Genomic DNA, 15,615 nt, shown 5'->3' with positions numbered 1-15,615 from the left:
GGCAGGATGGTACCCACGCTCCCAAAGTGTCCACGTCCTAACCCTGGAACCTGTAAATACATTACCTTTCAGGGCAAAAGGGGCTGTGTAGTTAAGGGCCTTGAGATGGGGAGATTATCCTGGATTATGCAGGGGACCCAAGGTAACTGCCCGGTTCTCACAGGAGGGAGGCGGGAGGGCAGAGTCAGAGAGAAAGTGGAAGACGCTGCTCTGCTGGCTTTGAAGATGGAGAGCAGGACCAGGAACCAAGAAACGTGGGTAGCTCTTAGAAGCTACAAAAGGCAAGGAAGTGGATTCTCCCCTTGGCGCCTCTAGAAGGAATGTAACCTTGCCAACACCTTGATCTTAGCCAAGTGAAAACCATTTTGGACTTCTGATCTCCAGAAGGGTAAGATAAACCTGTGTTGTTTTAAGCCACGAAGTTCGTAGTCATTTGTTATAGCAGCCATAAGAAACTCATACACCTCGTTAACCACTTATTCACTCAGCAACCATGGAGCTTCAGCCACGTGCCAAGTATACATAGCAGGTTGCCATCTTTTCCCACCTGTGTTGGCTGAGAAGTTAAAAATGTCTGGTCACAGAATTTTTTTCTTTTTTTTAAAGATTGGCACCTGAGCTAACAACTGTTGCCAATCGTTTTTTTTTCTTTCTGCTTTATCTCCCCAAATCCCCCCCAGTACATAGTTGTATATCTTAGTTGCAGGTCCTTCTAGTTGTGGCATGTGGGATGCCGCCTCAACGTGGCCTGACGAGTGGTGCCATGTCGGCGCCCAGGATCCGAACCAGCGAAACCCTGGGCCGCCGACGCGGAGCGCGCAAACCTAACCACTCGGCCACGGGGCCGGCCCCCGCAGAATTTTTATTACTGGTGTACATCTTTAAAAGAATACATGGCTTTATTTTAGAACCAAGATGGAGGAGGAATAAAGATCCCAGAGAACAGAAAAATGGGTGTCCTTAAACAAAAATATGGTTTTAAAAAGAACAGCAGCCAAATTAAACCAAATGGAAAGGCCCCCATCTCCTTGGTTCTAGCCTGTTGTTGTCAGATGAGATTTTAGGCTCAGTGATTCAGATCTTCCGAGTTTTTTGTTTTTTTTTAATTAGAACCAGAAATCTGGGTTTCATCCCAAATCTTCTGATTTTATTGCTGACAACTAATTTTTTTTAAATGTACATGCGAAGCAGGCCAAACCAAACACACCTGCAGGTTGCGTGGGGCCCAGGGCGCCATTCTGCAATCTCCGGTTTAAAAACAGTCAACACCACTGGGAACATTTCTGCAGGTGTTTGGGGTGTCGGCCTGCCTTGTTTCCCCTCAAGGACTTGAGCTCCCAACCCTCTGGCAGCCATTCGCAGCCCGTCTAACTGGCGGGGAAGCGAGGCCCCAGAAGGACAGGTGGCCTGGCATCACCCTCCTGCCAACAGATTGTTCATAAACTGCGAGCAAGAAACCACCACCGCGTTCCTTGTCCGGGAGCTGGCACTCAGTCGGCGCTCAATACATGCTTGCTGGAGAATGGGCTATCTCCAGGAGCTTCTGCTCCTCGTGGGGTCAGGAAGGAGACGTGGAGGAGGGCCTGGGAAGCGTGTCTTAAGGACTCACGAGAGATGATGACATTACGCTTCGATTCTCACAGCCACCAAGTGAGAAATAAGCACGCCGTCTCCATTTTATAAACGAAACTGAGGTGCAGACATGAGCTAATTTGCTAAAAACACACAGGCAAAAACGAGTTGCACCCCCAGGAAGACTCACAGGGAGACCCTCCAAGTCAGGGCTCAGGAAACTACAGCCCGAGGGTGAACACGGCCTGTTTTTGTAAATAGGGTCGTCTTGGTTCAGGCTGCTATCACAAAAGCCCCCGAGACTGGGCAGTTTCAACAACAGACGTTTATCTCTCACGGTTCTGGAGGCCGGAAGCCCGGGGTCAGGGCGCCGGCACGGTCGGTCCCGGTGAGGGCCTGCCTCCCGGTTGGCGGGCGGCCGTCTTCTCGCTGTCCCCACGTGGCGGAGGGAGAAAGGGTTCGCTCTCTTCCTCTTCTTCCAAGAACACTGATCTCATCGTGGGGGCTCCACCCTCAGGACCCAATCACCTCCAAAGACCCCACGCCTCCAGATGCCATCACGTTAGGGCCTCGACATGTGAACCCGGGGGACACACACATCCCATGCAGAGTGTTATCGGAGCACAGCGACGCCCATTCATTTGCGGATTTTCTGGGTGTTTCTAGAGTCGAGTAGCTGCGACCAAGACCGCAGGGCCTACAAAGGCTGAAACAGTTATCTAGTCCTTCACAGAAGGAGTTAGTCCGCCCTGCCCTGGGTTGGGGACGTCATGGATTTTCAATAACACTGAGGTGACAACTATTCGTGAAGCGCCTACTATGCGCCAGGCCCCGTGGGCACCATGGGAAATACAGCAGACACGGTACCCATCACGGATCCTACAGACTGGCAGAGGGGACAGCGACTGGCCAAAGAACCACACCAAGACAGAACTGGGGTTCGTGACAGGTGCCAGAAGCAAGTGGTACGGGGTACGGAGGAGGTGTAATGGGGTGTGAGGTGGGCTGGGGGTCAGGGAAAGCTCCTCAGAAGAGATGATGCTGGAGCTGAACCCCAGAAGATGATGAGGGAGGGAGGGAGGGAAAGCTGAGTAGAGAGTGACAGCTCTGGGCACAGAGTACAAAGGTCCTGGGGCAGGAGGGAACCAGGCAAGGAAACGAAGGAGGCTGGGTGAGGTGAACGCGCGTCTCCGGTAAGGCTGGAGGGTCAGCCAGGCCAGAGGGTCAGGACTGGGGTCTGTATCCCAAGAGAGGCGCCGAGGATTTTTAAGCAATGGAGTGACGTGATTCTGTCGGCATGGTGGAAAGGCCCCCTTGGCTGTCAAGTAGACTGGAACAGCAGGGACAGAGTGGAACAGAAAACTCAGGCAGGAGAGTGTTTCGTTCATCCCGTGGAGAGATGACGGCAGCTTGAATGGGGGACCGCCGGGGCGGAAAGGTCTCTGGGGTTTTCCCACTTACGGCGTGTCGATTCCAAGCAACCGCGCACCCTTCCAGGCTCCCGGGCACGGCCGAGCCGCTGTATGGGTGGGTCAGGCCCGCACAGACCTGCGAGGGACAGCCATACATGTGCGCACAGGCAGAGACGGGACGGGTGGGGGCCTCCCTCCTGCGCTCAGGCCCCTCCCCAGCTGCGCCCTGGAGCCCGCTCACATAGGGGCGTCCCGCCTCGTAGCCCAGGACAATGGTCTGCATGGTCTCTGCTCGGCCATCCAGGACAACCCTGGTCTCCAGGGAGTACCGCTGGTGCAGCTTCTCCGCCGTGAAGGTCTCCTGCACAAGGATGCTCTGTGGGATGCGTGGAGTCCAAGGGTGCCTGGCGTGGAGAGGGGAAATGGGCGACACCATTAAAGAGCTGGCGGGGTCGGGGGACAGCTGTGCCCTAGGGGCTCAGCCTGGGCTTGTCACTGTCTTGCAGAGTTAAGACTCTGCGACAGGGACGACAGGAACATCAGGCCACACGTCAGTCCTCCGTGTCACCATTTGCCAATCGACACCCGTTCACCATCTCGCCGTGCCCTTGCAACAACCCCGGGAGCTGGGCTCAGCTGGGGTCATCAGCACCATGTGGCAGCAGACACCCAAGGGACAGGCAGCACATGGGGTCTGGAGTCCAGGCTCTGCCTTTCACTAGCTGTGTGACCTCAGACAGCAAAGGACTTGATCGGCTTCTCTGTTCCTCAGTTTTCCCATCTGTAAAATGGGGGCTAAAATAACCACACCCATCGCACACGGTGGTTGGGATGGTTAGCGATAACGTGTGTGCAGCGAATACAAGCTTTCTGAGGGCCGGGATTCCTGTCCTTGTTATTGTCTGCTGTTTCCCACATGCCCAGAAAAGTACCTGGCTCATAGCAGGTGCCCGATAAATATAAATGAAATTAAAAAAATGACTGAGACCTTTGCAAAGGACAGCTGCCGTTACTTTTTGGCTATTACTGTTGTTTTGACAATAGATGACTACGCTCATCCAGCTGGTCAATACCCAGCCTGGGGTCCAAGCCAGGTCTGCTGGCTTCCAGGCCAGGGCGACAAGCCTCTGATTTCTGCTCCCATCGTAGCGCACCCATGCAAGGGGCTAGGGACGCGGGGGGCTTCCAAGGCGGGCAGCTCGTCTCGAGCACTGGGTTCTGCCAGGCCCTGCGGGTCAGCGTGGGCCTCTCCAGGCAGCACTGGACACCCGGTTCCCCCGGTGACCCTCAGGCTGGAGAGCAGAGGCTCGGGCAGGCACCGCACCTAAGGGGACTCGGCCTGGGGGAAGGGGCTGCAGGTACCTAAGGAGGAAGGTCCCCCGCTTCTGGTACGACACCCTGTCGCGCATCAGCTCCTCCAGGTCGCCCTCCACCTGCAGGCCCCGAGGCTGGCCCCCAGCACTGGTCCCCAGAGCCGTCAGCGACACGTGGGTCTTCCGGGGCTGCAACGAGGACCAGGCCGATGGGGAGGGATGGCAGCAAGGACCAAGCTGCTGACATCCTGCCCTGGGGGAGCACAAGGGGCGGCTCCCACTGCCCACCCATTGCCCCCGGGAACGACCACCTGAGCAGGGCTGCTGAACCTGGCTGTGGCTTCCACCCCAGTCAGACCATAAGCTGGCGTGGGTACGGCCAGAGCTCCCCAGGTGCCCAGCCAGCAACGAGGAACTTGGGCTTCTGGCCCCAGGAGCCGAGCTTTGCTCTGGGGTCTGTGCTAATATGACCAGGGTCCCTTTTACAGATAAGGAAACTGAGGCTCAGGGAGGTCCCAGGTAATAGGCTGAGTTGGTGGACAAAGCCCTTCCCCATGCCAGGTGAGGGATCCGGGGTCCCTCGGGGATGGAGCCTCCAGCACCGGCCGCTGGACTCTCACCTGCTCCACGTGCCTGTAGGCTGCCGTTAGGTTCAGCTCCCGCTGGGGGCCATTCAACCAGCAGTGAAGGATCTTACGGTCCCGGCTGTTCTCAGCCCGGATCTCACTCTGCATGGCCGCACTCCAGGCTGTTTCGACTTCACTCCGGCTGCGGAAGAGGCTCCGTGCCAGGGCCGTCACCATGGAAACCTGCAGTGCGGCAGGAGATGGTGACCAAGGCCTCTGCACACCCTATTCCCTCACCTGGGGTTGTCTTTATACACAATTCCTACTTGGTGAACTCCTACTCATACTTCAAAACCCCTCCAATGCCATCCCTGCAAGGCCTTTCCTGACTGGTCCAGGCAGAATTGGTTGTTCCCTACAGGGTCACCTTGAGTGGACATAACTCCCTTCGTCCTCTCTCCCCTTTAGCTCCAGGAGGGACTATGATCTCACTGGGCCACTATTACTAGCGGGCAGGGTCTCTGTGCCCTGAGGAGCACTCGCCTGCCGGTGGCTTCTCTCCCTGCATCGTCAAGTGGTCTTCAGGCCTCAGAAGAGCTGGGCGTTCTTTTGCCTTGCCTTGGGGCTGGGGGAGGAGAGCACTTCAGCCTTGCGCTGGGCGGGACCCCTAGCCCCAGCTCAAGCCCACTAGAACTATCACGGTGCCTGTGTCCTGCCCGCCACTGTCCCTGTCCACACAGCTCACTCAGGGGCCTCACAAGGGAAGGTGATGGGGCCAAGATGCGGTTGGGCATGGTTGAACCTCCCACCAAATGCCTGAACTCCGTAACCCTCCTCCCCTATGTGACCGACCCTCGGTCTCCCCCTGAACCCGTGGGCCCCTGGCTGCTGGCTTCGCCATTTCGGCACATGGTACTTCCTTCTGCCCAGCTCCTTGGGCCAAACCCGGGGGTCATTAGTCTCTTCTCCTTTGTTCCCTCCCCACTGCCAATCCATCAGCAAATCCGTCAGCTCCACCTTCAAACCAGTTCTGGAATCTGGACACCTGACCCTACCTCTACTGCCACTGCCCGGCACGGCCCGTCATCACGCTCTCTGGCTGGGCCATCCGCGGGAGCTGGCTGGCTGACCCTGCCTCGCACTCCTGTCCTGGCTCCATCTGCCATACGGAGGCCTCCTCAGGTCCCTCTACTCGCCAGGAACACCCCGATCCCCCTGATTCTGACCTGGGACCACGGGGCCCCAGCCTCAGAGGGGACTGTGCTGTCCCCCAGACGGGCCCACTGAGCTGCCTCCTTCCAGGCCCAAGTCAGGGCTGGCCCACCCTGCGTCTGCACAGCATCCCAGCATGGGGAGAGGATTTATGCGCCAGGCTCCCTAGGGTGACACCAGGGAAGTCCTTCTCTAGTGATAAGGCTGGTTGGTTTTCTTCCAAACCCTGTTACGCGTCTGTGATCAAATACACGCTAAAAGGCAGACTTAATTACCCTGAGAAGTCTGTATAAAACTGACCTACAGCCTTTAAGTTTTCATTCTGGTTTTCAGGAAAAGCCCCAAGGTCTACTTGCTTCCAAGCTACCTTTCAACCTGCTTTCATATTTTGCTTTATCAGCTGCTAAGCAAGAAGATGGGAAAGCAAGAATGATTTTCGGGTCCGCTCTTCCAAATCCACCTGGCAACTATCTCTGAAGGTTGTAAACAGCAGGTGAGCCGAACTCCATACATCGGAGACCTGGTATCGGCCCACAGCCAGGTTTCCCCCGCTGCAGGGATGACTTGAGGGGCCGGGACCGCTCTTGGGCTGGGTGGGGGCGGGGGTGGCTGGGGGCGGGGCCGAGCATGCGCACCCGGAGGTAAGTGGTAGCTGGGGTGTAGACGTGGATCTTGCCTTCCCTGTCGAGGCCCCGGCTCCTGCAGGCCACGTTCATCACCAGGTTCTTGAGAGTCCAGGCCTTGCCCAGCGTCAGCTCCAGGACAGCCTGGAACGTGGCCGGGTGGGGCCAGGACAGCCTGTGCACCGCAGAGACCGTCAGCCACGGACTGTCCAGGTTCAAGCCTCCTGCGAGGGGCCAAGAGGGAGAAGCCGGTATAAGGGGTATGAAGGGAGCTTCCGGCAGGTAGCAAGGGGCTCTGATGGCCTCAGCACAGCCCCCGTGGGCACATCTCAGGACTGGGAACGACTGGGATGGGGCGGGAGGGAACTTTCTAGAATGATGGTCATGTTCTGAATCTTGACCGTGGGCACCTGTCAAGACTCATCAATGGTCCCCCGGAGATGTGTGCATTTTGCTCTATTTAATGTTTAGAGGTGACATGCATCGATGTCTACAACTTACTTTGAACAGCATCAAAAAATAAGATGGATGGGTAAGTGGATAGATGCCTGATAAGACAAGTGGAGGAAAACGTTAATGGTAGGATCTGGGTTGAGAGGATGTTGGTGTTCACCGCATAATTCTATGCACTTTTCTGTATGTTTGAAAATTTCATCGTAACGTGTTGGAGAAAGGAAATGCTGGAAGGAGTTGGAGGGGGAGCATTGGAGTGTGATAATAAAGCGCATGGCCTTTAGTCTTCCAAGCTGTGTGAGCTCCTTGAGGCTGGGCTGCCATCATCTGTCAAATGGGCACAACAGTACTGATCCCGGGTATGGGATCCATCAAGAAGACTAAAGGGCACAATCATCACCATCAATCAGCAAGAAGGTGACATTCAGCATAACCTTCTGCCCTTCCACCAGGAACTAAGCTAGGGCGCAGAACCCTCTCCTCCTTTGTAATGAATATTACGATTCGACAAGTATCACTCAAGACGTGGGATCTGGCAGTGAACAAGCAGTCGCGGCCGCTGCCTTCGTGGACCTTGTCGTCTGGGGGTGGCGGATGGGGGGAGGGACCGGTCCCGAGCAAATAAACACGGGTCATGAGACCTGAGTAGAAAATGCCGAGTGCTATGGAGGAAAATAAAGACGAATTCCCTGACGATCAGGCAGGTCAGCCATGGCTTCCATGAATATGTGACAGGTGAGCTGAGACCCAGATGAACGACAGTGGGAGGCTGTCACAGGGGAGGGCAGCCCCACCCTGCGCTGAAGGTGGGAGATTTACTGTCTGGGGAAACTGAGGCAGGGAGGCGCAGATGCAGGCAGGGCACAGAAAAAGCAGAGGGTGAGCGCGAAGTTGAGAAGGGGGAGACACTGAATAGAGCAGAGCCCAGTGACTGCCCGCTGTACCCGTCCACAGGCCATGCGAAGATTGTCCCACGGCAGCACAGAATGACGGGAAAAAAAAGATCCACAGATACAGGCTCTGGGGGTCCCCAAGGAGAGCCAGGTCCCCACCCGGCCGCTCGGCAGGGAAGCCCACCAACCAAGAAGTGCACCCCCGCCCTACACTTAGAGCCTCCTTCCACTCCGGTGCCAAGTGGCCAACTCCTCAACAGAAGCACAGCCCCACGTCCTGCCTGGCGTTTTGGGGAGACCCACTAATGGGAAATTCAGAAACAAAAAGAAATCAGGGAGAAGAAATCGAAGCACCCCCAATTCTATAACATAAGCTCTCAGAGAAGTAAGAAGAGAGGATGCATTCACAGAGCCAGGCGCTATCAGAAAAGAACTTTCTGGAACAAAAAAAGGGCTCTTGGAGATAATAAGATAGCCAACATTAAAATGTCAGTCAAAGGACTGGCAGATGAAGTGGAGGAAGCCAGCCCTCAAAACAGAACAAAAGGACAAAGAGATGGAAGAAGGGAAAGAAAAGAAAGAAAATGAGAGGTTCCATCTCTGAGGACCAACGTCAGACCAACGGGATTCCAGAACACAGAGGGAAGGAAATTATCAAAGAAAAGTGCCAAGACCCAAATTACGTGTTTCCATATTGAAAGGGCTGATGCTAAGTGCCCAGGACAATGGATGAGGGTAGGTACACTCCAGGGCTCGTCATGAGAAGATGTAAAGACAGTAGGAGTACAGACAAGCTCCCAAAAGCTACCAGACAGCGAGAAAAGGGGCACGTGCAAAAGAAGATGGATCAGAAATGGCGTCAGACCTCTCAACCAATTCGAGACAACGGTGGAGGGACGTCTTCAAAACCCCAAAGGGGAAACTAGAATTCTCTCCTCAGACGAATTACCCAGGTAGAAGGAAGCCAGTTTAAACATTCGGGGTTTCAAAATGTTTACATCCTGTTATGGGTTGATCTGTGTCCCTTGAAAAGATAGCAATTCCCAGCCCCCAGTAGGTCAGAATGCGACCTCATCTGGGAATGGGGTCATCACAGGTATAATTAGTAAGATGAGGTCGTACTGGAGTAGGGTGGGCCCTAAGCCCAGTAGGACTGGTGTCCTTACAAGAAGGGGGAAGTCTGGCCACAGACACACACAGACACAGAACACCGTGTGACAACAGACAGAGATCGGGGTGGTGTAGCTGCAAACCAAGGAGCTCCAAGCATCAGTGGCCACCACCAGAAGCCAGGAAGAGGCAGGGAAGGATTCTACCCAGGGTCACAGAGGGAGGAGGGCCCTCTGACACCTTGATTTCAGAATTTCAGCCTCCAGATCTGTGCAAGAACACATTTCCATCGCTTTAAGCCACGCTGTTTGTGGTAATTTGTTAGAGCAGCTCTAGGAATCTCATACACCTCCCATGCACCTTCTCTCGGGAAGCTACTGGAAGACGTGCGCCATCAGAACAAAAGGGTAAACCAAGGAAGACGATGACATGAGTCCAAGAAACAGGGGCTGTGACCCAGAGGGGAGGAAGGGGGAATTCCCAGGATGAGGGTGGAGGGACCACAGCTGTGCACCTGGTCTGCCTTGGAGGAGGAGGACAGAGGCTCCAGGAAGAGGGTCTCCAGGAAAAATACGAGAACTAATTGAAGCTGATAAATAAGCTGATGAGCTCGACCTTTTGGAGAAAAGCTTTGCCCCACGGTGGAAGATTCTAGAAATAATTAGCAAGAGGAAAATAGAAAACTAATCAAACAGTGGAAAAAAAGGCAACCATAACTCCAGGAAAAACAAAAAGTTAGAATCGTAGAACACCATGTGTCTTGACTAGGAAGGAAATTTAAGAGTCACAAATTTGTAAACACTGAATATTAATGAAACGTGACTCTTTCAGGGGAATGGGAGGAATTAGATATTTGAAAAGGGTTGGTGTAAGACTTAAATTCTCATCCTGTCTAGTCAGACACTGACGGAGAATACATAAAAGAAAACTCAAGAAATAGTAGCATGATTATATTATTTTAAAAGATAGAAAGTATAACAAGAAACAGCTAAAAGAATTTATAGTGATTGCTGTTTTATGCAAAACTTGCGATAGGAAGACAGAAAGCAGAGAATTACTCTATTCCTTATAAACTTTTTTAAAGCTTTAAAAAATTTATTTTAAGTACACACATGAGTAGAGAGCATAAGATGATGAGCCCCCATGTAACACTCACCCACTTTCAACATTCACCAACTCATAGTTGAATTCACTTTTCAAACTATGTATTGCTTCAATAAAAATAAAAATTAATTCAAAAAATTAATTCAAGGATAAACTATGGTAAATCCACTTTTTTTTTTAAGTGAGAGAAAGAGCATTCCAAGGAGAAGGAACAGCAAGTGCAAAGGCCCTGAGGTACATTTGGGGAACAGAAAGGAGGCCAGTGGGGCTTCAGGATAACGCACACTGTGGAAAGTGGGGTAAGATAAGCTTGGACAGGTAGGCAGGGACCTGTCATGTGGAGCTCTGTTGGCGAGGGTGAGACACCAGGATATAATTATAAGTGTCACGGGCTACACTGAAGGTCTGAGTCGAGTTAGCCAGGCAATGAGAAGGGAAGGGTGTTCCAGGTAGCAGGCACGGCTTGAGCAAAGGCCTGGAGACCAGAAATCTTAACTGCTCGCCAAGGAGATTTCCTAGACGACACTCACCTTCCCACTTCCACAGGGTGGCCCGGGACGTGTCCTTCCACTGCAAGCCTGCCACGAAGGGCAGCCGCCCATTGCACTGCACCTTCAGGTATGTGCTGCTCTGCACGTGGGGCTGGCGGAGGCTGGAGTGGTGCAGCTGCATGCGGTAATCCACATGCCGCACGGGCACCTGCAGCACGAACTGAAGAAGACCCACACCTGAGATGCTAGCCAGGTCGGGCTGTTCCCCACCTAGAACATTCCACTGGCTCTCCACTACAGCCGGGGGTCGGCCGGAGTGCTCTGGCCATCAGAAACTGCCCCAGCCCATCCCCCAAAGAAACCCTGTGCCCGTCAGCAGTCCCTCTCTATTGCCCCCTCCGCACAGCCCCTGAAACCACTGATCTACCTTCTGTCTCTACGGATGTACCTATTCTGGGCTTTTCATAGAAACGGAATCATACAGTGTGTGGCCTTGGGGTCTGGCTTCTTTCACTTAGCACGATGTCTTCAAGGTTCATCCATGTTGTAGCCTGTGTCAGAACTTCCTTCCTTCTTCTTGCTGAATAATCTTCTATTGCGTGGGTACATCACATTTTACTTACCCACTCATCTGTTGATGAATGTTTGTTTTTATTTTTTTGGCTATTATGAATAACGCTGCTATAAATGTTCACGTTTTTTGTGGACACATGTCTTTAATTCTCTTCCAAACAGTCACAGCATTTTATGATCCCACCGATATATGAGGGTTCTGATTTCTCCACATCCTCACCAACACTTATTATTTGTCTGTCTTTTTAAATTTTAGCCACGGTAATAGGTGTGAAGTGGTATCTCATGGTGGTTTTGATTTGCATTTCCCTAGAGACTAATGATGTCGAGCATCTTTTCATGTGCTTATGGCCATTTGTATACCTTTTTTGGAGAAATATCTATTCAAATTCTTGATCTTTTTATTATTGAATTGTAAGAGCTCTTTATATATTCTGGATACCAATCCTGTATCCGATACATGATTTACAAATGTTCTCTACCATTCTGTGGGCTATTTCGCTTTCTTATTGGTGTCCTGTGAAGCATGAGCATTTTTAATTTTGATGAAGTCCAAAGCATCTATTTTTCTTGTTATTACTTATATTTTCAGTGTCATATCTCAGAAACCCTTGCCTCATCCAAGGTCAGGAAGATTTACTGTAATGTTTTCTTCTAAGTGTTTTATAGTTCTTAACTTTAGGTCTGTGATCTATTTTGAGTTCGTTTTTATATATGGTGTGAGGTAAGGGTCCGACTTCATTCCCGTGCACATGGATCTCCAGTTGGCCCAGTACCATTTGTTGAAAAGACTATTCTTCCCCATCTGCAAGTGTCTGGGCATCCTTGTCAAAAATCAATTGACTGTAAACATAAGGATTTATTTCTGGTCTCCTAATACTACTCCATTGGTCTATATGTCTATTTTATGCCAGTACCACACTGTCTTAATTACTGTAGCTTTGCAGTAAGTTTTGAAATTGGGACAGAATGAGTCCTCCAACTTTGTTCTTCTTTTTCAAGACTGTTTTGGCTGTTCTGGGTTCCTTGCAATTCCATGTGAATTTTAGGATCAGCTTGTCAACTTCTGCCAAAAAGACAGCTCAGGTTTTTGTAGGGACAGATTTAAGGAATTTTGAATCAATTTGGGAAGTACTGTCATCTTGAAATTGAATTTTCCAATCCAAGAACATGGATGTCTTCCCATTTATTTACGTTTTTAAAAATTTCTTTCCATAATGTTTGGTCATTTTCAGAGTATTAGTTTTACATTCTTTTGTTAAATTTATTCCTAAGTATTTACTCTTTTTGATGCTATCGTAAATGGAATTCTCTTCTTCATTTCATTTTCAAATTTTTCATTGCTAATGTAACACAACTAATTTTTGTGTATTGATCTCATATCCTGCGACTTTGGTGAACTCATTTATTAGCTCTGATAGGAATTTTCGTGGATTCTTCAGAGTTTTCTAAATACAAGATCACGTCATCTGTAAATAGAGATACAAGCATACCCCCAGATATGCAGGTTCGGCTCCAGACCACCACAATAAAGCAAATATCGCAATAAAGCAAGTCACACGAATTTTCTGGTTTCCCATTGCATATAAAAGTTATGTTTACTCTACACTGTAGTCTATTAAGCGTGAAATCGCTTTATCCAGGAAAAAAAAGTACATACTTTAATTAAAAAATACTTTATTGCCAAGAAAATGCTAACCATCACCTGAGCCTTCAGTGAGCTGTAATCTTTTTGCTGGTGGAGGGTCTCGCAAAAAAGCCAATATCTGTGGGGAGCAATAAAGTGGGGTGCAATAAAATGAGGCATTTGTGCCTGTGGCTTTACTTCTCCCATTCTGGATGCCTGAGGTTTGCAAAGAGGCAAAGTGGAATTTAAACCCAAAATTCTGCCACCTAGTCGCTGTGAGACCTCAGACAAGTCCATTTACCCAATTGCTCGTCTGGAAAATGCGGACAGATAATGCTTACCTCACAGGGATGAAATGAGATAATACAAACGAAGTGTCAGACACATGGTCTGGCAACAAAAAAAAGGCTCATCACTGCTCGCTCTGCCCTTCCTGTCCTGCTCACTGTCAGATTCTTAAGGATGTTTAAGAAGATTAAGATTATTTTATTCATATTTGTCTCCCAGACCTAGCGTGGTGCCTGCCACACTTGCATTGATGCTGTCACAGGTCTCCAATTTCTTCACTAAAACCCTGGGGGGCACGGGTTTTCTAGAAATAAGAAATGTTCACATTTTAGAATTGTCCTATGACACATCTACGGCAGTTATATAAAGAACTCCTACCAATCAATAAAAAACTCAAGTATTCTAATTTTTTTCCAAACGTCAAACGATATGAAAAAGCAGTTCACAGAAAGGTTAACGCAACGGCAGAATAAATACACAAAAAGATGGAGCCCGGCCTCATGAAGTAATCAGGGAAGTGCAAATTCAAACAACAAGACACCATTTCCACCCATATCGGCAATATTTTGCAGATGGTGAAACTTGAGTGTTGGTGAGAATATGGAAACCGCTTCTCTCGGACGTGGCTGGGAGGTGGGTGATGGGGGCAGACATTTTGGAGGGCAAATTGGCAAAAGCCAGCAAATTACAAATGCACCAATTCCGTAACCCAGCAGTTCCACATTGTGACAGCTGCCCTGGAGACCTTGTCACACGTGCACCCAGGGAGACATGCCCAAGGATGTTCAGGCATACATTAGAAACCACAAGAGTGAAACAGCCAAAGAAAATGCAGGATAGCCACATATGGAACACGATGCAGGTGTTTAAAAGAATAAGGTAGATCTCTATAAAACAACCAGAAACATTCTCCAGGATCCATTGCCAAAGGATGCACAGCAAGCCTCACCAAACAGAACTAAGTGTTTGTGATGGGTCCACAGAGCAAGCAAATAGGAAAATTGCTCTTCTCCAGTGCCCCAGACTATAACCGTGGTTCCCTCCGGGCAGTGGCAGAGGGACCAGGATCAGGGATGGTAACTGGAAAGGAATTTTAGCCTTATTTTAAATGTTATACATATATTTTTTTTCAGAAGGAGGATTTATTCATGTCGTATTGGTATCACTTAAAAGCAATTTAATACTTAGGAATGAAGTTAACCAAGAGGGCAGATGACTTGCACGGTGAAAACTACAAAATGTTGCTGAAAGAAATGAAAGGGGGCACAAACAAATGGAGACAGCCCATGTTCATGGATTGGAAGCCTTAATATTGTTAAGACATCAATACTACCCAAAGCAATCTACAGACTTAACACAATCCTTATTAAACCCCAGTGGTATTTTTTAGGGGGACAGAAATAGAAAAAGCCATCCTAAAATTCATATGGAATCTCAAGGGACCCCAAATAGCCAAAACAATCTTGAAAAAGAAGAACAAAGTTGGGGGGTCTCACAAAGATACAGTAATCAAAACAGTATGGTAGTGACATAAAGACAGACACACAGACCAATGGAACAGAACAGATTGCCCAGAAATAAACTCACACATGCATGCGCAAATGATTTTCAACAAGGGCGACAAGCCTTTTCAACGGGGGAAAGGACAGTCTTTTCAACAAATGGTGCTGGGAAAACTGGATATCCACGTGCAAAAGAATGAATTTGGACCCTTATCTTATACCATATACAAAATTTAACTCAAAATAGATGAAATATTCTCAAACTCTTAGAAGAAAACACAGTATTTAAAAGCTTCATGACATTGGATTTGATGATGATTATTTCAATGTGACACCTAAAACATAGGGAACAAATGTAAAAATAGACCAGGGCTGGCCCTGTGGCCTAGTGGTTAAGTTCAGTGCGCTCTGCTTTGGCAGCCCAGGTTCGGTTCCTGGGCGTGGACCTACACCACTCATCAGCAGCCATGCTGTGGCGGAGACCCACATCCAAAGAGGAAGACTGGTGCAGATGTTAGCTCAGGGCCAGTCTTCCTCAGGAAAAAAAAAAAAGAAGTAAAAATAGACAAATTGGACTATACCGAAATTAAAAACTTTTGTGCATCAAAGGATGCTATCCATAGAATGAAAAGCCAACACAAGGAATGGGAGAAAATATTTGTAAATCATATATCTGATAAGGGGTTAACATCCAGAATATATAAAGAACTCCCACAACTCAACAACAACAATAAAACAAACAACCTGATTCAAAAATGGGCAAAAGACTGAAATAGCCATTTCTCCAAAGAAGACATACAGATGCCCAATAAGCACGTGAAAAGATGCTCAACATCATTAATCATCAGGGAAACGCAAATCGAAGATACGAGATAC

The 15,615-nt window shown here is 49.6% G+C and overlaps 1 protein-coding gene across 1 annotated transcript in view; it reads right to left on the bottom strand.

Annotated features, from left to right (window-relative positions):
- Positions 1-15,615, bottom strand: part of LOC103557151 (uncharacterized) — a 138,110-nt gene that overhangs the window by 70,385 nt on the left and 52,110 nt on the right. The window contains exons 29-34 of the mRNA XM_070566749.1: positions 10,789-10,969; positions 6,711-6,922; positions 4,918-5,106; positions 4,347-4,486; positions 3,226-3,388; positions 3,034-3,120 (exon numbers count right to left, since the gene is read on the bottom strand). Coding sequence (XP_070422850.1) covers positions 3,034-3,120; positions 3,226-3,388; positions 4,347-4,486; positions 4,918-5,106; positions 6,711-6,922; positions 10,789-10,969 — 972 coding nt within the window. The remainder of the gene's footprint in view (positions 1-3,033; positions 3,121-3,225; positions 3,389-4,346; positions 4,487-4,917; positions 5,107-6,710; positions 6,923-10,788; positions 10,970-15,615) is intronic.

Source organism: Equus przewalskii, chromosome 12, assembly GCF_037783145.1.
Source record: "Equus przewalskii isolate Varuska chromosome 12, EquPr2, whole genome shotgun sequence".
Lineage (NCBI taxonomy): Eukaryota > Metazoa > Chordata > Mammalia > Perissodactyla > Equidae > Equus > Equus przewalskii.
This window is presented reverse-complemented; position numbering and strand designations above follow the sequence as displayed.